Here is a 26,821-nt window from a genome sequence, read left to right as displayed (position 1 = left end):
TGGGTCTCTAGAAGATCCAATTAGTTGGATACAGAAATCTTTATTGCCTTTTTAATTAAGCTGGCTTTTGATGAAGTTCATCAAGTGCATTAATTTATTGTTTATAGCGTGTAGAAAGATAAAGGAATTAAAATTATAAAGTATAACTAAGAGCCGCATGTAATGTTATATATTTTAAATCAAAACTAGTGAAAATCTACAAAGATAAGTTGGTACAATTAATTAAGGATTCGAATAAAAAGCTCTTTTTTAAGAATCCCACAAATTTTTTTTTAAAATTATTAAATCTTAAATCAGTTTTGGTAACAACACTTTAATAAGTTTTTTATAATATTAAACTTACAAATAACAAGATATTTTTGTAGAAATTAAGATTTAGTAGTATCAATTTTTTTTGTAAATTTTTTCCTCTTTTTGTTTGAATGATGAGAGAGATTCTTTAAATTAAAACCCTTATGAAGCTCACCACATCTAACTATTAAGAAAACCCGTGTGGATAAAACCTTGAGTTTTCCTAAATATCTGATCCTAAATATAAGATTTAGTTTATAATACAAATTATACTATAAATTATATCTTATATTTATGACTGGAGGTAAGTTCATAAGAGAAAAAGGCCTCTCGTTTGATGCCCAAAGCAACTATGATTAGATAAATCTGCTTTATGCAGCCTACTCTTCCGATCAAGATGAGTCATTTTTTCCCGGCTTGGACAGAAATCCGTCGATGTGTTGTTTAATGTGCAAGGTGATGAAGAAGATTTTAATAAACGTACGTTTGGGAGGGGACGGATATAAGGATATAACCAACCACTCACATTCCTTCAAGTTGAAAGTTGGGTATATATATGTTATTCCTTTAATTTAGTGCAGAACGGCATCCATGATTGGATTAATTAGCTAGGCCAAGATAATTAAGTAGTAATAAGTGTGTATATATAGTTAACTAACAATAATTACATATTTGAACAGCTTGGCCATGGATGGGCTAGATTCTTTTTCATTTGAAAAGGCAAATTACATATATGTCCAGAGAGGTGTAAGTATAATATAATATATATAATGGGAGAAAAGCAGGCAGTCAAGTGTGGTTCGAGATAAGCCACTTGAACTGATTAACCAATCATATTAGCATATGTGAGAAGAGATTAAGTTGGCTAAAAGATAAGTTATTTAGTGGCATTTTCTTAAGCAACGATTTGTTGTGTACATGATCTTTAATTTAATGCTAGCTGGGCTTCCACAAATATAAATATATTAATGGGATAAAAGCGAGAGAGCTATATATGGAAGGAAGGTTTAATTTGAAGGGTATATATGACTGGTAATAACAGATTTAGTGCAGTCCTAATTAAGGTTTCAATTGGTCCAATCTCACTGACTTAACATTTCCATTTCCACTAAAAATCTACAGATATTTATACACTTTATAACAAGTTTAATATAAGAGTTGATTGGGATATTTATTTTGATGATTTGATTTTAATTAAATACAAAACCTCAATTCATTTTATCTTTTAAATTTATAATTTTATTTCCAAACCATCCTTATTGATTACATATAAAGTTTAAATTAAAGAAGGTACAAAGACACCAATACACATATACTACAAATAACTAATTTAACTAATTCTTTAATGTCTATAAATTAATTATTTAGCTCCGTTCACTAATGCAAAAACACTAATTTAACTACATGATTTCACATCAGTTATGTGAGTAGGAGATATTTGTTTTAACTGCTGCTAATAAACCATGAACCCGAATCCTGTATAGTTAGAAAGGGCTCATGTTTACACACACACACACACTACCTCCGGTCCTAATTATAAGAGCCGGTTGACTAATTTGAGGAGATTAAGGAAGTAAGTTGAGTTAGTTATTTGTCATAAATATGTGTTATCTTTCTTAAAATATTCTTACTAATCAAGTGTATTGACTAGAACTCTTATTATTAGAAGAGCTACTTTAGAAAAAAAAAGTATAAATATGAGAGACAAAGTGGATTGAGATCTTATATTTAGGACCAAAATAAAAGTCAAACAGGATCTTGTATTAAAGACCAGAGGTAGTATATAAAATATAAACAGACACGTAACAGATGCCACTTGAGCTTTTACATATGTGCGCGCGCGCACATTATTATTAAAATTGAAATTGTTCTTTTCAGATAGCTTACTAGTGGCAAGCACTGAATCCACCCACACTCAGTTAATGAATATCCCTCTTTTGATAACAAAATCTTTGATACCTAATTGTTACTTAAAAAGGTAAATTAAGCTGAGACTAGTTTGGTATATAATGGGCAAGTTTCATGCACATTAATTAAATAAATAAAAATATCAACAAGCGATCGATGTTGGTATAAGAGAATAATAAGAAGTGAGAGCTCCTATGTGTCCGAGGCGCGAGCTTTAATTTCTGACATAAACCTATTTATACCTTTCTATATTTTGCTATTAGCCTCAATTTCATGTGGCTCTTTGCATTTTGATTTCTTTTCCGAAAGCCGTTTGCGTGTGTGAATTCCGGGGAGACTCTAAAACAGGGGAATCATCATCTTATGTGTGAATCTGATTGGATGTTTATAGCATATATATTCATATTAATTCTTTATCATGATTCTTGCACATATAGATAGATATGTGTGTGTGTGTGTGTGTGAGCACCCCACCACTCAAATCGCCAGGTCAAAAGCTTCAATGCCCCCCACTTTCTGTGGCTTCATCCTCTTCTCCCTTAATTTTCACATTAATGCAATTGAGATGATATATAGATTGAGGAGTACAATAAACCAAAAAAAAATTAATACTTCTCTGGTTCTTAATATAAGACTTAATTGTTGAGTTAATTTTGATCTTAAATATAATATCTATTTCTCATATTTATTAATTTTTTTTCTAAATTACCCCTATGGATACTCCCTCAACCATAATCAAGTAGAAGAAGGAGAGAGGATATTAAGAAAAATGATTATGATGTTTTAAGAAAAACATATCATATTTTTTAAAATTAATTAACTTACCTAACTTCATTAAACTAACCAAATTAGTTAAATATATCTTATATTAAGGACCGGAGGAGTATGTTATTTGGGTTCGCATAATTTGGAATTTGTACAAAATAACGCCCAAGCTCTTCTACCCCTAAATTAGAACTTCTTTTCTTTAAGCTGTGTCCAAATCAAACCCTCCATCTTAGAGATTTGAATGACTTGAAATCTTCACTTGATCTAATTCAGATAACTCAATCACCATTAGCTTACCAAGTAGTTTATACTGCCTCCGGTCCTAATTATAAAAGCCAGTTGACTAATTTGAAGGGATTAAGGAAGTAAGTTGAGTTAGTTATTTGCCCTAAATAGGTATTGTCTTTCCTAAAATATCTTTGTTAATCAAGTGTATTAACTAGAATTATCATTGTTAGAATGGCTACTTTGAAAAAAAAAAAGTATAAATATGATAGACAAAATGGATTGGGGTTTTATATTTAGGACCAAAATAAAAGTTAAACAGGATTTTATATTAATGACCGGAAGTAGTATATAACAACAACATGAATTGCCAATAGTATTCGTCTCTGTTCGATCGTTGAATATTCTTGTCAATTGTGAAATGAAATTGGCATGCTTACGTACATAATTATTACTCATAATATGTGGGACTTGGTGTTTGACTAATAATTTCTTGAACCTAAATTTATTTTCATTTGCCATTAATAATGATAACAGCCTGACACAGTTTTCTTCTTTCATTGCGGGCAACATGTACAAGAACTTAAAGGAAAGAGAACTGCTGGGTCAAGCATGCAGCTAAACAAACTACTCCTCTAGTTCCTAATATATGACCTAATTGTAAGTTAATTTTAGTCCTACATATAATACCTATTTCTCATATTTATTAATTTTTTATAATTTCCCTTATGGATATTTTCTTTACTATAATCAAGTAGAAGAGAGAGAGAAGATATTAAGAAAAATAATTATGGTGTTTTAGAAAAAATATGTCACATTTTTTATAATTAACTAACTTACCTAACTTTCTTAATCTAATCAAATTAGTTAAATAGATATTATATTAAAGACCAGGAGTATAATATAATATAATAACGAAGTTGTTTCTTCACTTTTTTTTTTTTTGCCAATCTTTTTTTGGTTAGAAAAGGCAAGTTGTCTGCAACTCTGCATACAAGTAGCAGTAAAGCTGGCCAATTAACAAAGCTTGTAAGTTTCAAGAGCACGCACTTTCTTTTTCTCTTGCATCATGAACAGAGATATGTACCCATAGCACTAATTCATTAGTTCACGTAATAATGTTTTTGAAGAGGCCAATCAGTGATAAGGAAGGTGAATTAGCATATATATATATATATATATATATATTATAACTATATTCTTTCGTGGTTGCCAAAAAAAAAAAAACTCTATTCTTTCGTGCCTTTGATGGGCATCTTGACCAAAACCCATATATATCTGGGTGTGTATTCATGTGGAGCCTTCAAACCACTTCAGTCCTTTTTTAAATTATTTATATATATCTTTTACTAAAAAAGATAACACTTTTACAATTGAATGGCTTATTAAGGATATTGAACCCAACAAGTTAAAGACCACCAGCTGTGTATAAATACCCACACATGCATTCGCCCCCTTTGTGTCAAGATCATCAAGAGACTCTTTGTTGAGTGTTTCATCAAAGATACATACTTATTTATATACATATACATATATGGCTCCAAACAACCTACCGAACGTCAAGCTTTCGACGACATCGAGGACCCCTCTAAATCCTTTGACGACGACGGCCGTCCTAAACGAACTGGTACGTACATCTGATCTCCTACGTTTTGGTCTTTCCCACAAAAAAAAAAAAAAGAAACACACACACACACAGAGGAACGTTATTGTGCCTATAACAATGGATCAAAGCTGAAGATACTGAATTGACGATGTTGATGAGATTGCAGGAACAGCATGGACGGCGAGTTCGCACATAATAACGGCGGTGATAGGATCTGGTGTGTTATCCTTAGCGTGGGCCGTAGCTCAGCTCGGCTGGATCGCCGGTCCTTCTATAATGCTCTTGTTCTCCTTCGTTACTCTCTATACTTCTTCCTTGCTTTCTGATTGTTATCGTGTCCACGACGCCGTTTCTGGCAAGAGGAACTACACCTACATGGACGCTGTCGCTTCCATTCTAGGTACCTACCTATTGTATACTTCTCCTTTAATATATTTAGTTAATTTTCGTAGAAGTCCTTTGATGATATGATTAATGTTTATGTTTGATACGTGCAGGTGGAGTTAATACGAGGTTGTGTGGGATATTTCAGTATCTGAATCTTGTGGGTGTTGCAATAGGATACACAATCGCAGCTTCAATCAGCATGAAGTGAGTTCTATATTATATTGTTGTTACCAAACGTAGATATCAGTGTTTATATCAGTAGTGAACTTATTATTAGGTAAGATAATATTGTTTGATTAACGTTAATTGGTGATTTTTTTTGGGGAGACAGGGCAATCAAAAGGTCAAATTGTTTGCATGAGAATGGCATGGAAAAGGGATGCAACATGTCAAGCAATCCCTACATGATAGGTTTTGGGGTAATTCAGATATTTCTGTCTCAAATACCAGACTTTGATCAAATTTGGTGGCTCTCTATAGTTGCTGCAATCATGTCTTTTACCTATTCCACCATTGGCCTCTCTCTTGGACTTGCCAAAGTGGCAGGTAGTTAATTATTATATTGAATTATATATATTTATATATATATATGCTTCCTTCATTATTACAACAATTGTTTACTTATTATTTTGGATTTTATTGAGCAGAAAGTGGTAAGATTAAGGGCAGCCTCACAGGAATAAGCATAGGGACTGTGACTCAAACCCAGAAAATATGGAGGAGTTCCCAAGCTCTTGGTGATATAGCCTTTGCTTACTCATATGCTGTTGTCCTCATTGAAATTCAGGTATATATCCTCTTTTCCTTTAAACTTAAAACAATAACTATCAAAATTTACCCCAAAAAAAAGGCTAAATTTATATGTAAAAAATCCTACATCCAAAAAAAAAATTACCTAATAAAGAACAATAATAAATATATTATAATAACAATCTTCTGAACTTATATATGTAGGACACCATAAGGTCTCCACCATCAGAAGCAAAATCAATGAAGAAAGCGACAAGGATAAGTATCGCAGTGACCACAACGTTCTACATGTTATGTGGCTGCATGGGCTATGCTGCTCTCGGAGACAAATCGCCTCCCAATCTCCTCACTGACTTTGCTTTCTCCAACCCCTTTTGGCTTCTCGACGTTGCCAACGTCGCCATAGCCGTCCACCTCGTTGGAGCTTACCAAGTTTTCTCTCAACCCATCTTCGCCTTCATCGAGAAACAAGCCTCACAGAGATTTCCCGGAAACCAAGTCTTGAACAAAGAATTCAAAATCCCATTACTTCCTGGTTTTGCTCCTTACAATCTGAATCTGTTCAGGTTGGTTTCGAGGACGTGTTTTGTGGTGCTCACCACGTTGGTCTCCATGTTGCTTCCGTTCTTCAACGACGTTGTGGGGATCATGGGGGCGTTAGGGTTTTGGCCTCTGACTGTGTATTTTCCGGTGGAAATGTATATTCGACAGAAGAAGATAAGAAAATGGAGTGGGAGGTGGGTTTGTATGCAGATCCTGAGCATGGCGTGTCTGGTTGTGTCCATTGTGGCTGTTGTTGGATCACTGGCTGGTGTTTTGCTTGACCTCAAGAAATACAAGCCATTCCAATCTAACTATTGAGTGATTATATATCCCTTTTTGTTTGTGTCATGTACTGTGTTGCGTAATATCCAAGCAATATGAAAGCTCTACCTTTGATCATCATCAGAAGTGTATTTGAGTTATATATTATAATTACTGGCTCCCATATATTTAATTAATTGTGATTACAATATGTCGTATATGTAATCATTTCGAATCTGATAATTAGCTCCAGGATATCCTTATAGAACCAGGTACGAATATGTTATGTTATACTAGCTAGCAGCTTATAGGTCTGAAGGTAGTACTATTACCTTAGATCTTAAAAGATATCAGGGTGTTTGACGGAATTACTTGAACTTTCTTTTTTCTTTTTTTTTTTTAATAATCCAGAGTATCCTCAACTCACTTTGGGTTTAAGATTAATCTCTGTTAAGACGAGAGTGTTAAGATTAAATACCCCTCCACAAGGGCACTTCTCAAGCTTTAAATTTGTGTTCTCTTTCTGATGAGGACAAGATCACTTACCATCTCAACTAATAGTTTGTTGATAATTACCTTGAAATTTCTACTATAAAAAGAAATGCTGAACTCGTTTTGAGGTTCTTCTACTGTGAAATTTCCTGGTTATTAGAGTTTGTTTTACCTCTTTGTATTAAAAAAAAGAGAGAGAGAAAAAAAAAAGCGCGTTCTGCTCCTGCTAGGCCTTGAAAACTCGAAATATCTTAGCCCACCTGTCTAAGTTCTGTATTTAATTTTTCTGAATATTTTAACTTATTTTCAGTTTGAGACTGGGAAAAAGGGCAAAGAGCCGAAGCCATCAACGACTCCACCACATCCTTCTTGAAGACTTGTATAATTAAAGGCTATCACGTGCTTGCCACGAGTATGACCAACAGAATATGAGAAGAAGAAAGAGAAAAACATGAAGATTCTTCATCTCATAATTGTGAGACATGCCTGGAAATTTTGATATTTAACATTTCTGATTCCTAACTTAGAAATAATGAACATGCAGTACTTACTCGTCACTACCAGAAATTATCAAGCATGCTTAGTTACATGAAGCCAACGAGACTCTCATTATATGCAAGGTATTCAATATCGATACCACATGCCGGCTTCAAAGTCTCTTTGTTCACAGGGCAAGATGGAAGTTCAAGGTTCTAACATATGATGACTATACCAAATGTGGGCTATCATTCACTTGAATAAGCACTTTTGTTACAAAGTTGACAGTGACTTGTTTCAGTAATGTGGTAGAGGATACAAACTAGCATGTGGGTAACATTGAGCCAGACACTAGGGAACATTATTTAATGAACACCACCGATAATATCAAGTTCAGAATTTGGATGCATATGCTGGAAGGCTTGCGTGAAGAACGTGAAGTGCGTGCTCCCACATTTTGATCTCAATCCACTGGATGGGGTGTATGTATATATATTGAATAAATCGTATTATATATCACAAGTAATCAAATGGACAGACCAAAAAAAAAAAAAAAACAGACCACTCATGAGCCCTCACTTAGATAAATGAATAAAATTGACATGAAGAGGGATCCCCACAACGATATTTTACATCTTAACAGGACATGCCACATTCATAAACAGGTGTGGAAACCCCAAAGTAACAACCCCCTGGAACAACGTCAACTCTCCCTCAGCCAACCGTCACGGACGGAAGCAATATTTTGAAAACTTGCTCACTTGAACCTCAATCCACACCCATGCAATGAGGGAGGCGGCTGATAAAACGGATGTCCCCGTGAACAAATTTCTTTCAACTCGCTAAGCTCATCAGAAATTAGAAAAGCTCCTCTGAATTGAACTTATTCCATGCTTCCTGTTCCAAATTATCAAACTTTTAAGGCAAGGATGACATCATCACATTAAAAAAAACAAAAACATACAAATTAGCGTCCACCCCCCAACCCTTTTGTTTTCCCTGTCTGACCAGCAAGCAAAGCCACTAAGGGATATAAAATGGCTTACTCTGCCACATATTCATGCCGCTGGTTACTAAATTCCTTGTTTAATAAGAAATCAAAGATTAAAACATCAAAAAGTGGTAAACTATGCAATGGACCGCAGTACCTTGAGTAGATCAAACACCTTCTCTGCAACATATTTCTGTTGTAAATTGGCACCCTTCTGCTGCACCTTATCAGGATGGATGCATAATGTGGCTTTCCTATAAGCTTTTTTAACTGACGCGGCTGTGATCAAATCAGTCAAAGAAACTGGCTGCCAACCACATTCAGGCCAAAGCACCTAACCATTCACGTAGAAAACAAGTCAATGCAAGTTCGCACAACTTGTAAAATAAAAACCAATTGAAAATTACAATACCACTTTAAAAACACAATTACCTGATACCATTTTTTTCTTTCAAAAATCAAGGAAACTTTTCCAGATGCAATAAAAAACTTTTCAAAACAAGAATGTTGTCTTGTTTCCACTGGATTTACAGTCAATAACAAGTACATGATCACAAGGTGTTAAAAGTTCCTTGTCGAATTTTATTTATAGACTCTGTTGTAAATAGAATAAGTTCTAAGAATACAGTTGTACTTTGCTCTTAGCTCTAGGGGCACAATTGTAAATTCCCTTAGCCTTTGACGTGTAGATACAGGTCCTCAACTCTTATAAAGGAATTGGCGTTTCTATCAAGGAGAATAATCATTCTCTATTATTTCTCCAATCAATTAATACAATGATCTCTTTATGCAAGCTTACTTAAGATGTGCAGGGTATAATCAATGAGAAATAACAAGAATTGCTATAGTTTCTTAGCAACCAATATGATTGGAAATTGCTACCGGAGGGAACTGAACTATCAAAAATCCATATGTTAAGTACATACATATTGTAAAGTGGAGAGCAAAGCACGCAAGTTCCCCTCTTTTCCTGCAGCCCACCGCTTAATTTCAAAATCCAACGTTTCAGCAAGCCTCTGCAATCAATTCATGGTAAAATTAAGGACAACTAAAATTTTCACCAACCAAAAAAAAAAAAAAAAACTAAAATCTTGATATTATCACCAGCTTGCAAAACCTGATGAAAGAAGCATTGACACGACTCGGAATAATAAACATTAAAATAGAATATGCACTATCATTAAGTACATACAGGTAAACACATGGTGGATTTTCAACCAAAAAAATAGTAGATTGATTGGGCAAAGAAACGCAGTGTATCGGAAAATAATTTTCTAATTTGAAAATAACACAGGTACACATTCATATAATAGATCCTAAGGCCTGCGAGGGACTACTTACATGTCTCTCAGCTTGCTCTCTTTGTGTTTGCAAGTCTCGCTGATTCTTCTCAGCCAATGCTTTTGCCTAGCATAAAAGGACAGCAGGCATTACATCAACAAACATGTAAAAAAGACCCTGTCTACCTTACCTCTCCTTTCTTTCAAACAAAAATGAAGATATCTAACAGAAAAACTAAAGGAACACATACTGCTCGCTCCTGAGTCCTCTGGTGGCGCTCCAACCTGGCTCTTCTTCTTTCTTCACTTTCCCCTTCAATATCTTGAAACTCTCCTGATGATGGAGCAGCTGTATCCCATGAAAGAGAGGGTTCGATAAGAACCAAGTAATCAAGACATGACACAAGAATTCAAAACACTGCCACATCAATAAACATCACAATAAAAATGTTAAAACTACCTCCAAAAATTGAGGAAAGGTCATCAACAATATTAACTGACGATGATGCTTTCTTCATGCTCGTAGATGCCCCAGTTGATTTCCTTGTATCTGCCTGAAATTGGGTATCAAATAAAGAATCCTGAAAAAGTCCATGTTCAAAATATTAATATCTAAACTTGCAGTAGTATCAGATAAAGTTTCACAGAAACAGGTTCTCACTGAAGAGCTAGCCCTAGGAGGCCTTGGAGCGCTGCTAGCTCTTGTACCCATGCCAAAGAAAGATTCAAGATCATTTTCATTCTTTTGTTGATTCATCCTTGCAGCAGCTGCAGCCCTTTCTCGTGCCTCAGCAGCAGCCCTTTCTCTTGCCTCAGCAGCAGCCCTTTCCACAGCAGCACGTTCTGCTCTAGCTCGTGATTCAGCTTCAGCCCTCGCAGCTGCTCTATCCCGTGCTTCCCTCTCCTTTGCTTCAGCTCTTTCCCTTGCTTCTGCAGCAGCTCTTTCAGCCCTTTCCCTTGCCTCAGCAGCAGCTCTTTCACGGGCCTCAGCTTGCGCTCTCTGAACGGCAGCCCTTTCAGCTCGCTCTCGAGCTTCAGCATTAGCTTTTCCAACAGCTGCCCTCTCAGCTCTTTGACGAGCTTCAGCAGCTGCTCTTTCACGTGCTTCTCTTGTAGCTCTTTCTACAGCCTGTCTTGCCATTTCTCTTTCCCTCTCACGTCGCTGTTTCTCTCTTTCTTTCTCCTCCTTTTCCCTTTCAAGTCTTCTTTTCTCTCTTTCCTCCCTCTCTCTTTGCTGTCGTTCACGATCTAGCTTTTCCTGTTTCTCTCTCTCTTCCTGCACAGCTCTCTCATCTCTCTCAAATGGCCCAGCTTCTCTGCTTCTGGCAGCCTTGGTACTCTCTCTCTCCCTAACTTCCTTTGCATGCCTGAATTTGGCTTCAGCCCTATCCATAGCCTCCTTCATAGCAGCAGCAGCTGAATTCATCTCTAATTCTTCATCAGGAACACCACCTTCATGCTCATCATCATAATTATAAGTCCCGTCTGCAGCAAAATCCTCATGTTCATCAAACGGAGATGTAGAGGAAACTCTTGCTGCAGCAGAAGACTTGGGACCCTGGGAGAATCCAGTGGAACTAGGAAAAGATGAAAATTCACTAGCTTTCCTTCTAGCATTGGCAGATCCTGATTTAGAAACTTGTACAGGTCTTGGAGGAGGAGGTCTTGAAGGTGGGGGAGCAGCCGTTGGTTGTGTAAAAAGAGGAATCTCAGATACTGTCAGCCACACATCATTAAATGATTCCAAATTTTCTTCAAATTCTGGAGAAGTGTCCGTCTGAATATTGGCCTCTTTAAAACCATCATTATCATATGAAGGGGAAGAAGCCCGTTGGCCAACTGGTTTACTAGAATCAGATGATGAATATGTAGGCCCATCAAAGGGTGTCTGTGGAAATCCCCAATCATGGCCAACAGGAAACTTGTTTTGTGAGTGTCTCTCAGGACTCTTCACAGAAGATTTCTCATCTGGTTCTTTGTCTCCAGCCCAACCTGAGCTTGCATTAGTCTTTGGAGGACTGGTATCCTTTCTGTTATTTCTCTCTGATGAGAATGCAGGTACTGATTTTCCAAGCCCATCGAAGGGATCAATATCATCATATACTCTGCCATTAGAATTTGAAGAACTATCATTTTGTGTGCTTCTGGAACTACTAAATTTACCAATTTCTTCCAAAGGATCAGTAAAGTGGCCTGCAGACTCCATTGGGGTTGAAGCTGATTCAAATACTTTGAAAGGATCATCTGTCACACTGGAGGTTGTTTTAGATTCCGTGGTAGTTTGCTCTGAGGAGAAACCAATATCAGGAGCAGGCCTGTGAATAGGGCAACGCATAAAAGTTATGGTGATATGTCAATCAATATGTTAAAATACAAAATTCCATAACAACCACAACAAACCAGTCATCAAAACGGGGTAGCGATAAATGTTACCTGTATTTAACAATTTATTCAACTTAAACATGGCACTGCAGGTTTTACTTCTGCATAAATTCAGCCTTTTCAGTCCGAATTGATACATGGCATTGCACTTATTAATGGTAAACAAAATTGAAGAAAGATATTCTCGAGTGTTTGATATAAGTTATATCACATTACTTATATCAAATAAAAATGTAACCAGTTTTCCTAGATGAGGAGTTCCTTATTATGTTGAAGAAAGAAAAGAGATTATGATATTCTCATTTCAGAAGCCACCAACAAAGCCATTCCTTTTAATGGTATTTTACTATCATCCTGTCCACTCTTGGCAACGTCAAAGCAATAACATCATAAGCATCCAAATAACTTGCACTTACAGCACTACTTTCAGTTAATCACATAATCATAAATACAAGGGTGAATCGTGATGTCTTTATTCCAAGTTATTTAGGGCTCTTTGATTCAAATATCTGCCGGATAGATCATGGCAAAGATCAAAGTTGTGCAGACATTATATTTCGACCACATATAATGTAAAAATCCATATGCATGTACACATATAACTTCAAAATATATCAACATTAATTGCGTGATTAAAACAGTGAGCTCCTAGAATCACCCAAGTAAATATCTCACTCCCAAACAGAATGTTCACACTTCACAGAAAAGGGTCATATAGTCAGCAAAACAAGGTCCCATAGAGCAGCCCCATGGGCCTATTCCAGTTTAACGACCTTCAAGTAACAAATCCAAACAACTAAAACTTCAGACAGGCATAATAAACACATAATCAGTAAAAAATTGTAAATCCCTTGAGACATTGATAAATCAAATTTAGGGATCCTAATTCCTCATCGAATTGCAGTAATAACTAGCAGACAAAGAATTTTCAACATGTTCAGCATGCATAGCGGTGGATTTTCATATTCAAGGGGATAAATATAGAAGAATGCTCTAAGAGCCTTCATGAGGAGAAGCTGCTATTAAGTAATCTCAATGTAATACATGATCGTCAAACATTTCAGGAAGGACTGCAAACCATCCAGTTGGAAACATGAATTGAAACTGAATCATGATACAGACGTTTACTACAGAAAAACTTCCTTCCCCAACTGTGTTTAAGGATTAATATCTCATCAAAAGCATTAAGAAAATCTGTTATTATTATGCACAATTGACAATATTAACATATCATCGGATAGAAAGAAATTGTCACATGTAAAAGCTTCCATCAGAAGAATTTAACAATTCCAGTGGATTAATTGGTTTTTTTTTATTCTTTTTTTCTGTGTATGCCTCTGAAAATTAGAATGACGATCTTTTGGCATTTGGTTCTCTGAGACACTGGACTGAATGGGTACACGCTAAAAAGCAACAAAATCACGGCATACTTGATCACTAAGTAGAATTATGTATCTAAAATACAGCTTAATGTACGCTTTTAACGGCAATAGACAGACAGACGAGCACATGGTAACACGAATATTTTACATTTTCAGGCCGATATATCAACATGCTAATGAACATAGAATCTCATCTCAGTAACTGAAGAATAAAGTTGTTACCGTACCTTTCACTATGGATTCCACTTCCATCAAATCCAGGAATCAAACCGTCAAAATCTTGATTATTTTTGTCATCCTTCTCCGATCTCTTCTCATCATGCCTAGACTGACCGAACCCACCCAGAAGATCATCCAATGCGCTACTACTTCTTTCTGGGCCGAAGATACCGATGCAAAAACATCATCATAATTAGCTGTAGACGAGCTTTTTAACCCCGGGACGCCGACGAAAATGTCATCGTCATAGACAGGTTTGTCATACACAGGGGGGTTCATAGACTTGGAACCAAAATCGCTGGACCCAGGATACATGGAATCTAAATTGAACGACGCATCAGCTCCGCGACTCTCCGATTTGCTCGAGTATCTCGCAGAGCCCCCCAACAGATCATCGAAACCACCAGTATCTTGATTCTTCTGATTACCCGACGATCTAAACGGCGAATCACCATCATCCATAAAATTACCACCGAAAGAATCAAAGCTACCAGTGGATCGGGATGCACCGCGGGATCCCAAATCGAAGTTGAGGCTTCTACTATTGGGGGCATTCGAAGATCCTTTGGATGCAGCCATTGGGGCCGCTTTGCCCTGCGGTTTGAACCCGAAATCGGCAGCTAAGAGACCGTCGAGATCGTTCATTATGATTACTTAATAATTCCGGCGAATTTGGGGTTTCGTAAACGCAAAATTTTGGGAAAATAAGATATCGAGAGAGGATCTAACAGGGAGTATAGCGCTAAATAAATTCAGCAATAGGAGAGAGATCAATCACTGGGAAGAGAAGAAGCAGAGATCTCGGTGGCAGCGTAGGAGGAAGAGCCTGGGGTTCAAGCCTTGCGATGGACTGAGATGACACGAGAAAATTGAGAAGCCTGAACCAGTCAGAAATTTTAAAATAAAATAAAATAAAACTATTTTCCCCAAGGCCTTGCTTCGTGCCTCTCTCATTGTCCTTGGCTTTTGTCTTGGCTGGCTGTTATTAGAGAATTTTCGTTCTTAAAAAAAAAAAAAGCTTATTTAAATTCCTCAGCCTATTGAAATGAAATTTGAATTTTTATATTTCAGACAAAAGGAAATGTAAGATTATTTTTAAATGACATGCAGAGGCCAGAACATGCACGACACTTTAAGCTTCTTTCTCCTTTATTTTGTCTCAATCTTTTTTTTTTGGGATCTGAGTCTTACCACATGCACGGTAAGTATCTTTAAATCTAAACTATGGTTTCAGCTCAAAAAAAGTCCATTAATTTTTAAATCTGCAACATTTGCATTATAAAAAATTAGTCAAAACTTCCTGTTAAGAAAATTAACTGTGTAAAAACATCTAAGGATCTAGGGTTTTCAATGATATAATTCATTTTCAGCGTACAGCTCTTTATAACTCAGTACAATATAATTTTATTTATGTGTAAATATTTTGTCTTACACATAGTTGAAAATAAGTTGTACTATTGTTCTTAAAAAAAAATTCAGATGCTAGTGTCCAATTAATTTTCTAGCCAAATGCTTTTGATCAATTTTTCCTTTAGATTTTTAAATTTTTTAGTGCACAAGGGTGTCACTTTAAACTAACTATTCAAGCATGATTCTAAATTGTTTTCTTGGACAACGCAAAGCATGGTTCTAAATGAACTAATTAGCTTTACAAACATAACAAAAAGTATGAAGGAAAAAAAGGACTCCTCAAGTCTTACGTAGCTCTTACCAACGCATACTCATCTTTCCCAAAAAATTCTTTAGCTATTGCTCCCTCACAATCAAAATATAAGTTAAATTTTGTTAGAACTGCTTAGTTTTTTTTTTTATAAGATAAAAGTAAATTTTATCTAATCATTTAATGAGTTTTTTTAAATTGCTGGTCAAAAAAAAATGAGTTTTTTTAAATTTTAACCTTAAGATATATTCTCTTTTCTCTTTAATTAATTTATATATTGCGTTTTTTACTCTCTTTTTTTTATTAATAAGGGCATATATTAAAAAAAATGTCTTATGTATTTATTGTTTTAGTTATGAATATTATAACATGTGGATGTCCATATCCTCTTCTTCTTCTTCCTCTTTCTCTCAACTTTATCATCAACTCCCACTACTTTCACTAGGCATTAATCTTCCACTACTCCATTACCTTTCCACTATGCCTTTAATCTTGTAATTCCCCCCACTCATATTCATATGGTTTATTGCTCACTATCTATTATTTAAGTACAAATGTAACTTATGTGTAAAACTATACCTATAAATAAGGCATGCTATTGTATTGTAATGCAAGTGAAGGAATACAATATTATTATCTCATTTTCTTGTCTACTTCTCTTCTCCAATCTACTTTCATTGTTGGTTAATTTCATAACATTAAGCTAATTTTAACTAATTTATTGATAACATAAATTTATAAAGTTTATCCTATATTTTAAACATTTTCAGCTAGAGGGGGTATATTTAACTGTAGATTTGAAATAAGGAATTTTCATTCACAGATGGATCAATATAGTTAATTGGAGAAAGTAAGTAGCTTCATTTGAATATATTTTTATTCATAACAAAAATAATAAACATATTTATAAATCAAATTAAAAATATAGAGGACAAGAAGAAACTTATCTTGGGATGCTACACCATTACTAGAGCAAAAATGGCCAGCAACAGCAAACGAAATTAAATAATATGAAGTCTCAACGTTACCGCCACGCTCCGCAATTCACATTAGGGCATTGTATTATTGAGCGTATACTTAATTACTAAGGTTTCAAAAATTGCTATCGAATTGGGTAAAACAATAACTTAAGGGTCAATGGTTGAATTGTGATCAGATTTACCATGTTTAAGTTAATACTATATTTTTAATTTTACTGTTAAAAATGACATTAAAGTTATAGTGTTTTATAAAATACTATTTTACAAAATTAAATTTATAGGATTGCTTAAATAATTCTTTGTTTTTTATCAATAAATATTTTATTAATATATAAAAATTAGAAGGCGAGAAGATGAGAGGTTATACTCTCTTCAATTTAGAAAAAGAGTATTATTGATTTTTAAATATGTAACTTAAGAAAATTAATGAATATCTTATAATTTAAAAATAAAAATAAATCATTATTATATGTAATACTTGTATAACGGACATAATTATTTTAAAAGTTATAGTTTAATAATAGATAGATATACATATTTTTCTGCATTTTTTCACTAGTTTTCTTTTTTAATGCTTACAAGGTGAATATGTGCATAAACTATAGTTTAGAAATATGATTTAAATTTTTTAACATTAAGAAAAATGAAAAAAAAAAAAAACAAGGCTAAAGTATGCATTTGGTCCTTTGACAAAAAAATAAAACATTGTGTAAAATTAAAGGACTAAAAGTATACTTTAACCCAAAAAATATTGACTGTGTGACCGGTCTTGCACTTCTTCAAGTTAAACCAATTTCCAATTTTGGTTCAACCGATCAAACCGGCAAATCCAATCCAGTTTTTAAAATCTTGTTAATTAGGCCATTTAATTTAATCTTTCATCATTACTAAAATTGTCTTTAACCTTGTAGGACCAAGATCTCTCGTATTTCTTAATTATGGTAGCAGCTGAATTTCTTTTTTAAAAAAATTACAATAACAATCAAACCAATTTAGGGGAAAAAATACTATTTCTAATTCTTAATATAAAAGCTCTTTAACTAATTTGGATAAATTAAGAAAACCAGTTAAGTTAGTTATTCGTAATAAATAGATGTTATATTTCCTAATATATCCTTGCTAATTAAGTGTATTGGTTAAAACTAACATTATTAAAAGGACTACCTTAAAAAATAGATAAATATGATAGATAAAGTATATTGGGGTTTTATATTTAGGACCCAAGTAAAAGTTAAATAAACTATTATATTAAAGACTAGAGCTAGTGTATGGTAATCAATATCGACAGTAATTAATATAGTTCCCTGGTTACCTATAAGTGTTGAAAAAACTAATTTTTCTTAAGATAAAAAGAGTACAAGATTTTTTTTTAGCTACTAAATAAGAGTAAAAGATAAACCCCCAACAAAGTTAGGAATTAAATTTTCAATGACTTGTTTTTTTTTGGGGGGGGGGAAGGGGAACCTTTATCACTTACATCAATTCAAGTTGATTTTTTAAAATTTTTTATTTTTATTTTTTTGGTCAAAATTTTAAAAAGTTTTATTATTCAACAAAAATGTTAATTTAGGATAATTAGAATCTGATGATATTACAAAAAGGGTTTAAAAAGAAATCGGGTGATTTGTTGGGGGAAATATTGGGTGATCAATCATTATTGATTCGTCATTTTCCATCATTAGGTGTTGGGAGACATTTCATGTTCCATCAACAGTCTTACTCAGCAAAATTATTAAACCATGTTTGGAAAAGGGGTTATTAAAACAATGAGTAAATTACACAAAGTTATTTTTATTTTCAAATGGTTTTAATGCATTTTAAAATATAAAAATTCATATACTTTTCATAAAATTCAGAAGAATTTTCTGTTTTTTGAAAAATATATACAATCTTTTGCATAAATTTAAAAATATCTATAATTTATTGGAGATTATATTTTTGGAGCCTTGAGATTGCATCGTGATATTATAGAGATCGATCATGATGATAAATCTAAGAGGGAAGAAGTTTTTTTAATGATGATTCTCATACTTTTTTTTTTTAAAGAATCAATGATGAAGGCAAAAATTAAGATGATTCTTTTTGAGATGCATGATTGTCACTTTGCCCGTTCTTCTTGGCATAACTTGAAATCCTAATGCAAGTCCACTGAGCAAAAGTCAAAAGTTTGCCAATCTGTCATGCTAACCAACCTGATTTATAAAAGTGAGAATCTTGTTCCTTATTCCTTGCTCTGTTTTTTTTTTTTTGGTTTAATTGATGGTATTGTTTGATCACTTGATAACAACTTTTATTTAGTAATTAATCAAATTAACCATTACAATTTTTCAGTAGTCCTAAAAACTCAAAGTAGACTCATTAGGTTTTTTTTTTTTTGGGTTATCTTACAAAAAGTCAGATATCGCTCCAAAAGAATCATCGGAGTAAAACAGGCTTTACATATTACTTCATTACGAGATTTTTTTACGTTGGCAGTAGCACTGGAGCTATATATTTATAATAAAATAAATGAGATAAGTAGATAAGAGCAATTTTGTTTTAACTTTAAATAGCTCCAAGCAAACACTAACCCACAGTAGCCATAAGCTAAAGTTTCAAGTCGTAATATAAATGCAAATTTCCACTTTTCCTGATCTTACCAACAATCCATCCAACTTCGTAAAATGAAAAGGGATTTTAATTTTTTTTCATTCATAATTTGAAGTTTTTGTTTTGTTGCCTTTTACCTTTTTCTTTAACAGGGCTTCATAGAATATGCCCAAATAAGACAGAAGAAAAATATTTTTGAGAGTATTTGAATAGAAACCAAATTATAGTTTTAGAAGTAATTTTATAATATGCGAAGTAAATACGTGAAAAAATTTGTTTCAATTTGCAGAAAAACGTTTTTAAAAAATACTTCTAAGAATATCCAAACATATGGTAAATCTAATTAAGGTTAGCTTTATTTTTTGAGATTTGGATTTGATCCAAATCCATAATTCTATATGTATCTGAATAATGGATTCAGTCCCAAACCCGAATCCCCATCAATCCCAACATAATATAAAGATCATTCTCAATGAAGTTAAGGCAGCGGATTCACGGCTAATTGGTCATGCCTTCGACTTGAGTGGGAGTCTCCCAAATAAATCCAGTGCAATGACCAAGCAAAACACATCATCCTAATAACACATTGAAAAGTAGATTAAACCAAGCTAAGCTAAATGTAGTATTCCCTAATAACTAGACACAGAAGAAGAAGACCAAACGCAACATTCATTAAAGCATGGCTTCAATTTACAACCATCATGGTTCATCATCAAAGCTAAATATCTAGTACTTAGTGGCATATGATGATTCTCATGGAGTGGTGTGGGAAGTAGAGCTGCACAATACATTCTCCTCATCTGTTGAAAATTTAGCACTCAATGTCGAACCCGTTTGGCGTCAGTTTCAGGGACGCTTGCATCAAGCCCATCGCTCCTCCCTGAACCACCAGTTTGTCCAGAAACCTACCAAATCATAAAAGTCAGCAGCAATTTTATCTGCTTTCTGATCTTCTCGTGATACAAAAAGTCATTTTAAGGCTCACATTTTCCTGAACTAAGCGAAAAATCTAAATATATTCTAGCTTGCCCTGAACTACAGTATATTTGAATACCAACACAAGAAACTCACAGTTTCATCCGGAACAACTGCATATCTCTCTGATGGTGAGACCCAAGTTCTCCCTGTACAGCCCACCATAATGCAGATTGATTTGAAAAACAGTAAGATGACAAAGGTCAAAATTAATTATTGTAAAAAGTGACGCAATGAACAACGCACCAGATAACGGGTCAGCCTTTGAGGATGATTCTATAAGTTGCCCACAAGACCCATCAACACTCAAGAGCTCAATAATTTTAGGTACATTCCTGCAAATTCCGAAGATGACATTCATAACTCAGGATTAATGACGAGATGCAATATAATCTCCAATGCTTATAGGGCTAAACGTACAAAGAATCATTATTTCACTGCATCAAAATATCCAACCATGTTAACTAAAAGCAAGGATTTCATTAAGTAGGAAACGCCAAGATGGTAGCTACACAAGGTCAACGTCGATCATCAAGGATTTCATGACCCTTTATAAGTCTCAACAGATTAAGGGCATCAGTGAACATCAAGGAGCCTCTTCCTAATTGATTTGAAAAATCTAATCATTCAAGTGTGCACAGGATAAAGGAACTTTGTGAACCAATTAATTACACCATCATAAATCAATTGCTTCAAACAGTTCCTTTTAAAACCGAAGCAAGAGGAGCTTGCAAATTGCCTACTATAGACAATTCGATGGTCTCAACAAAATTATTCAGGTACACACGCAATTACCGGTCAACAGTTTCGCCATGTCCAAGTTGTCCATTTGTGCCTCTTCCCCAAGAATATACATTTCGTCTATCAGTAACAGCAACAGTGTGTCTCCATCCGCATGAGATCTGAACTACTTTCTGCCAAGACAAACAAAAATAAAAAGAGAAAAAAAAAATATATGCATCAAGGTTTTTTACACCCATTTTTTATTACTTTGGCGTAGGGCAGGGAGGCAGGGCGTTGCAGTCTCAAGAAAGTACCTGGTCAGGGGGAAATTCCACTGGTACAGGAGAGCAATGATCAACATTGTCACCCACTCCCACCTGTCCAAACTGCATTTAGAGAAATGCAAAAAGTCAAAAACATCGACAAATGAAATATGTGTCATAGTGTACGAGGGAATACAACACTTGGAACTACTTTCTTAGGAAAGGAGTATCGTTTATATTATGCCATCTCTGCCCTGATAAGTTGCCAATTATTATTAAAGCAACAAGTATAATACAAAATATAGCAAAATAGGAGAAGAATAAAATGTTGTCACCAACCTTATTCCAACCCCAGCCATAAAGTTGTCCACCAGATGTTATCGCCATACTGTGCCTCCAACCACCTGATATCTGAAAGAATTTGGGAAAAAATTTCATAACAGGCAACCAACTATAATCAAAATGCCAAACACCAAAAATATTGCTCCTACAATTGCAGAAGATTCTGTTTGATCAATTTCTCTTTTAAAAGAATAGAGGAATATAATCTGAATTAGTGTGACACCACACAATGAAGCTGTTATTTACTAGATGAGACTTAGCCGCAGTGTACTCCATTCCAAACAAATCCGGCTTCTAATTGGGACTCAGGGAACAGAGGACCAACTAAAGAGGAGTGAGGAGAACTTAGATGGCTTTTTTTTTCTTTTTTTGATGATAGAGAACTCAGATCTTTCGAACCACTTAAATTTCCATGAAGTAAGAAAATCCCAAAAAGGATAATACGTGGGAACATGGTCTAGGGGCAACCTGAGAAATAAATTTATCGCTCAAGGCCTGAAGCTTGTGGGGCACGAGGTGGTCCTCAAAATCACCGTGTCCTAGTTGGCCATATTTACTCCACCCATATGTGTACAGTCCTCCAGAAGAAGAAACAGATATTGTGTGCCGCCAACCACAAGCAACGATGACCATCTTGTCACCCTGCAACTTTCAAACAGAAAGACAAGCAATGGGCAATTAGGGACAAAAATAAGTACTGTATAGAGCAATATTTTCCATCTACTAGTATGGAGGCATGCTAAATACTTTTCAAGTCAACCTACAAAACACTGTTAAGAAGCCTTGAAATACGTCATCTTCTGTTTCACATTGCGAGTAAAACGTTATCAGGAATCAAGCACTGGATAAAATCATGTATCATTCAAAATATGGCCACAATCATCATAGTCTAATCTGGAAGGATGAGATGATGTGAGGACATACATGAACAGAAGAAACTTTTTCAGGCAACAAACGATCAAATCTGTCTCCCAATCCCAAGTTTCCATATCGTCCCCAACCCCATCCAAATAGTTCCCCATGTTCAGTGACCGCTACACTATGTTCCGCACCAGCAGCAACCATTTTGATAGGTACTCCCTACAACAATGAAAAATTTCACACTTGTGTGTATAAATATCCACAATTTTCTGCTGAGAAATGAGATAGAAGGTGCAGATATTAAGATCTTTCAAAAATTTTCGCTCAACAAAAGTTTTATTATTGTTGTTGTTTTCCTCGTTATCAGCACTGCTTACAAAATGTGCAACATCCACTAATGCTTTTGCTGGAGGGTAGTTGACAAGTTAGACATAATCCCAATGATTCAACTCCACGATTTTTTAGTGAAAAATTCAATCCAGTGGTTTCTACTCAATAGAGAAAGAAAAAAAGCCGGCTTGAAGGATGGAGAAGATGCTGACATCAAAACTGCTGTTGCCTGCAATAAGTTGTTGAATGCATACTTCTGCTTACTACCAAATAAACGCAAGAATAAAATGATATTAACAAACCTATTTCACCTTGCAATCCCTTTTCTGGATATTGTTTTTCTGAGGATAGCAAACTCATATCTGAGTCAATACAGATAAGAGCCACTTGTTTACGTTTTATAAGCTCAGGTGTGAGACAACACAACAAAACACCATCTACTAAATGGTCATATTGTTTACAGGCTGAATAACTTCCACCTCTATAATTCTATATTGCACCTTTATCATTAACAGTACAAATCAGGTACTAATTTTCTCACTATGCAGCACGAGGCATGCCAACTGCCTAGAACATTATTATTCACGTCTAAGAAACCATTCAATATGTTCTGGTAGGGTAAAAAATATGGTTAAAAATGGTTAACTGTGACTATTAAACCATTGAAACCACTCCATGCTAAAAATAAACAGTCATTAAAAACAGTTCATCACTGATTAAGCTCTTGAAAGGCATAAACATTAATCAAAATAAAGAGGTAATCTTTTATGTTGACTTGGAAAGAGGTGGACGTGAGCAATTTAGTGCCTGTTCGGAGCCACGTTTAAGTGGCTTTTGGCTTTTAATGTGTTTGAGTGTGTTTGGAAGAACTTAAAAAATTAAGAGCTTATGCCAAAATCACATACTTAAGCCAAAAGCTAAAAATTATAGCTTAGAGAGTTGGAAAAGTGGAGAGAGAAAGACAAAATGTGGGTCCCATTTCTTTTACTCAAACAAACTTACTTTTACTCAATCATAATCCAAACAACCTTTTACCAATCTCACTTTTACAAACTAACTTTTTTAAACTCCAATCCAAACACAATTCACCTTATTCAATTTAACTTTTACCTGATCTTACTTTTCTAAAAGTCATATTAGAAATAACTGCTTTTTTCACCGCCAATCCAAACAGATCCTTAGTGTATTAAGGCTTTAGTGCATGCATCTTCACATTGTATATTGATGCTCACCGACTGAATGTTTTATTACACGCACTCTACGCATATAACACTGAAAGCAGTACCTGAAATGTTTGAATTTTTTGTGGCACAAGAGAGTCTTCTGCGGTGCCAAGTCCAAGTTGACCATTCTGATTTCGCCCCCAACTTCAACAAGGAGAGTAAAGTCAAGAACCTCCAAATAGGCGAATTATTGTAAAATATGACGACAATTGTAGCAATAGATGAAAACATTTGTCTTTAATAATCAAAAGTTTGGTTGATATGCTCTCAAATCAAATTCAAGAAAAAATGGAGAAGGAATTCTATCTATGGAGGTAAAGAAGACAAATGTTCCATAAAGCGTATTGCTTCACAGGTTCTAATCATAAATAGTTCCTTAAAAAATTCTCCTAAGAGACAGAAGACAAGGACAGAATAATAAAATACAGGAGTTGCTGGAGATGGGCATAGACACCAATATAAGCTGAACCGGAAGAACTTTGATTCTTCCTCCACAGTTTTTAGTCAAAATTTCCATTCAGATGAGGAGAAAAACACGAGATGATGAAATTTAAAACATGAATCATAAGATTCAGCTCATGTTGCAAAGCAACTCACAGAGATGTAATTTTCAGTTTCAATCAATACACTTAATTATGCAACTCAAACTTTATTGACCAAATAAAAACAACTTGAAACTGGTAAAGAGGTTAGAACCAAAAAATGAATAATGACCAAATTTTAAGCAAGAACTGCTCACCTCTGCACCTCGCCTTCCATGGTAACTGCCAAACAATGGCTGTCGCCACAAGCAATTTGCTTTATCCTTAGACCCTGCAACGCTTTAATTGGAAGAGGAGTGAACAAGTCACTAGAATTACCGTGACCCAACCTTCCAAAGTCACCCCTGAAAAATTAGAAAAAGCAGAAGCTGCTTACAACTGTTCATATAAACCAAACAGTGCTGATGTCACCCAATTGACAGATAAACCACAGAAGAAAGAAGTCCTCTTGATGAGATCCAATGTTTTTCAGTAGTTGCAAGTGATAAAAGAAACCCCCAAACACTTGATATTATGACTTTTCATACAATATGACAGCATGTGTCCAACTTTTCAGTGCCACACAAATCAAACTCGACTTTTGCCTATCATATGCAGGAATCACCTCGTACATAGTGGTCAGAGAGCCCTAAAGCATGGCAACTTTCTCCATCAGTCAGTTAACCAACAATATCATTTTTCAGCCCTTGTGTTGAGAAATCTCCTAGCTATGTTTCATTTTAGGAATTCGGATGCTATCCTTCTCTTCCAAAATATGAACTTTGTGATATTCATTTTTAGATAGATATTACTGACAATTCTATACATACTATTGACGATTGATTAAAGTGCAAGTATCACAATAGGGCTGCAGCAGTTGATAAATCATTGCACGGTCAAACTAGTTTTGATTCCATTTTTAGTACAATTGATGACAACACACGCTAGCCAAGGGTAAAAAAAATTGCATTTCTAGGGAACGTCAGTTTTCTGTTTTAAGAAGGTCAACGTTTTAGAAAACTAATTAAAAGATAGAGAGCAGACCATCCCCAGCTAAACACTTCCGTGCGGGACTCTGAATACGCAATCGTATGGTCAGCTCCGCAAGTAACAGATACTATCTCTTGGCCATCCAATGAACTCAGTTGTGTAGGGAAAAGCCGATCCTCAGCATCACCATGGCCCAATTGCCCATCCTCTCCCCGTCCCCATGAGCAAACAACATTTCCAGCTGTGAAGGATCGACAATGAGCAAGCCGTCAGTTTAACAAAGACCCAAGTGAAGAAAATTACAAATCATTTACAGCAAGGATGTCATGAAAATAGAAAGGGAAGAATGACGAAGCTAGCAGATGTTTATTTTGTAGCTGATATATTCACAGCGTATTTTTTTGAATTTTGAGAACAAATGCAGTTCTCGGCTCTTGCTGCTGCTCAAGGAGAAATCAAAGCATAAACTTGAAATCTTGTCTACAATTGATCTACCGCAATTGATTGGTTATAAAACAGAGATGTGGGTAAATCAAGTGGGTTATCTTATCCAAACAGTAAGGTATTCCCAGGAGAGGCAACAATGAACGCCTCGTTAAGCCACTATCCAGAAGTTGGAGTCAATGCCAATGCGCCAAAACATAATTTTGGGGTCATGTCAAACAGTCAAAATGATTTCAGCTTTCATAAACTTCCAAAACGATCCCCCCCACATGGAGGTACAATAAAATTCTTAGTTTAAAAAGGAGAAAGAAGTAAGAAGTCGGCGCTTACAGAGTAGGGCAACGGAATGGCTAGCACCGGCGGATATCAAAAGCACGGTTCGAGGAGGAACAGTGACATCAGTCATGACTTCCTCTTGCACCATCATGTTGAGTGGTTGAGGAATGAGGACAAGGAGAAATTCGCGAAGGCCAGAAGGAGGGAGGAGAGAGGAAGAGGCATAGAATTTAGGTGGGATCAGAAGAAAACTCAGAATGAAGATATTAATAGGTGGCCAGATATGAGTAATAGTGAAATGGATGGGACGTTGCAAAGACAGAGTTCAGAAGAGCAATAAAACCTCTTCACAATGGAGAAGGCTAGGCTTAGAGGCAGAGACAGATCGAGAAGAGAGAGAAGGATTGGGTGGCGAGGCAGGTGATGAATCAACGACGGCATTGAATGCAGAGGGGCCCATCAGTTCGGACATTTTACTCCAGCCGGCGAATCGGATGTGCTTCGGCGTCGGGTTTAATTTCGCCGCCCTTCGTCAATTTTCAGCTTCTCCCCGCCACACGCTCCTTCTGCTTCTTACCGCCTTTTCTTTTTGTTTTCTTTTTTTCGTCATCTCCTCACTCTCCCGTTTCAACGACCCTTTTTTTTTATTGGCCCATCCTGTTTCAACAACTTTTTGATGAAT

General features: G+C 35.2%; 4 protein-coding genes across 5 annotated transcripts; 1 reads left to right on the top strand and 3 right to left on the bottom strand.

The window, feature by feature from the left end:
- Positions 1-4,755: 4,755 nt before the first annotated feature.
- Positions 4,756-6,845, top strand: LOC114728372 (amino acid permease 2-like). The gene is made up of 6 exons (XM_028915272.1): positions 4,756-4,819; positions 4,965-5,198; positions 5,296-5,389; positions 5,517-5,731; positions 5,833-5,972; positions 6,140-6,845. The coding sequence occupies exons 2-6, from the start codon at positions 5,075-5,077 to the stop codon at positions 6,794-6,796; spliced, it is 1,230 nt and encodes a 409-aa protein (XP_028771105.1). The 5' UTR covers positions 4,756-4,819; positions 4,965-5,074; the 3' UTR covers positions 6,797-6,845.
- Positions 6,846-8,163: 1,318 nt separating this feature from the next.
- LOC114727985 (auxilin-related protein 2-like) lies at positions 8,164-14,115 on the bottom strand. Its single transcript, XM_028914785.1, has 8 exons — positions 13,971-14,115; positions 10,641-12,294; positions 10,440-10,560; positions 10,231-10,328; positions 10,041-10,106; positions 9,626-9,715; positions 8,857-9,033; positions 8,164-8,605 (listed from the first exon to the last, which is right to left on the bottom strand). Exons 2-8 carry the CDS (start codon positions 12,183-12,185, stop codon positions 8,567-8,569), a joined length of 2,136 nt encoding a protein of 711 aa, XP_028770618.1. The 5' UTR covers positions 12,186-12,294; positions 13,971-14,115; the 3' UTR covers positions 8,164-8,566.
- On the bottom strand, positions 14,008-14,636 carry LOC114728309 (auxilin-related protein 2-like). The gene has a single exon (XM_028915200.1). The coding sequence runs from the start codon at positions 14,605-14,607 to the stop codon at positions 14,008-14,010; it is 600 nt and encodes a 199-aa protein (XP_028771033.1). The 5' UTR covers positions 14,608-14,636.
- A 5,046-nt stretch (positions 14,637-19,682) lies between these two features.
- Positions 19,683-26,486, bottom strand: LOC114728716 (ultraviolet-B receptor UVR8). Of its 2 annotated transcripts, none has more exons than XM_028915654.1 (12): positions 26,194-26,486; positions 25,474-25,660; positions 24,648-24,794; positions 23,971-24,052; positions 22,419-22,574; positions 21,963-22,142; positions 21,492-21,563; positions 21,204-21,275; positions 20,962-21,080; positions 20,413-20,501; positions 20,263-20,315; positions 19,683-20,096 (listed from the first exon to the last, which is right to left on the bottom strand). In XM_028915654.1, exons 1-12 carry the CDS (start codon positions 26,288-26,290, stop codon positions 20,010-20,012), a joined length of 1,341 nt encoding a protein of 446 aa, XP_028771487.1. In that variant the 5' UTR covers positions 26,291-26,486; the 3' UTR covers positions 19,683-20,009. The 2 variants fall into 2 exon arrangements, with proteins under 2 accessions (XP_028771487.1, XP_028771495.1); XM_028915662.1 differs by having other exon boundaries at positions 21,963-22,136.
- Positions 26,487-26,821: the final 335 nt, after the last annotated feature.

Source organism: Neltuma alba, unplaced genomic scaffold (genome assembly GCF_004799145.2).
Source record: "Neltuma alba isolate B1F8T4 unplaced genomic scaffold, ASM479914v2 tig00002446_pilon, whole genome shotgun sequence".
NCBI classification, from domain to species: domain Eukaryota; kingdom Viridiplantae; phylum Streptophyta; class Magnoliopsida; order Fabales; family Fabaceae; genus Neltuma; species Neltuma alba.
Note: the sequence above shows the minus strand (reverse complement) of the source record. Positions and strands in the feature narration are given on the sequence as shown.

Excerpts from the sequence above, each read along its gene's own strand:
- LOC114728372 (XM_028915272.1), top strand. The coding sequence starts at position 5,075 with ATGCTCTTGTTCTCCTTCGTTACTCTCTATACTTCTTCCTTGCTTTCT. Across the intron at positions 5,199-5,295 it reads CGCTGTCGCTTCCATTCTAG|GTGGAGTTAATACGAGGTTG; the intron begins GTACCTACCTAT and ends TGATACGTGCAG. Across the intron at positions 5,390-5,516 it reads GCAGCTTCAATCAGCATGAA|GGCAATCAAAAGGTCAAATT; the intron begins GTGAGTTCTATA and ends TTGGGGAGACAG.
- LOC114728716 (XM_028915654.1), bottom strand. The coding sequence starts at position 26,290 with ATGATGGTGCAAGAGGAAGTCATGACTGATGTCACTGTTCCTCCTCGA. Across the intron at positions 21,564-21,962 it reads GCGATAAATTTATTTCTCAG|ATATCAGGTGGTTGGAGGCA; the intron begins GTTGCCCCTAGA and ends AAATTCTTTCAG. Across the intron at positions 20,502-20,961 it reads CATGGCGAAACTGTTGACCG|GAATGTACCTAAAATTATTG; the intron begins GTAATTGCGTGT and ends CGGAATTTGCAG.
- LOC114727985 (XM_028914785.1), bottom strand. The coding sequence starts at position 12,185 with ATGGAGTCTGCAGGCCACTTTACTGATCCTTTGGAAGAAATTGGTAAA. Across the intron at positions 10,561-10,640 it reads CTCCTAGGGCTAGCTCTTCA|GATTCTTTATTTGATACCCA; the intron begins GTGAGAACCTGT and ends GGACTTTTTCAG. Across the intron at positions 9,034-9,625 it reads TGCTCTCCACTTTACAATAT|GTGCTTTGGCCTGAATGTGG; the intron begins GTATGTACTTAA and ends GTGAATGGTTAG.
- LOC114728309 (XM_028915200.1), bottom strand. The coding sequence starts at position 14,607 with ATGAACGATCTCGACGGTCTCTTAGCTGCCGATTTCGGGTTCAAACCG.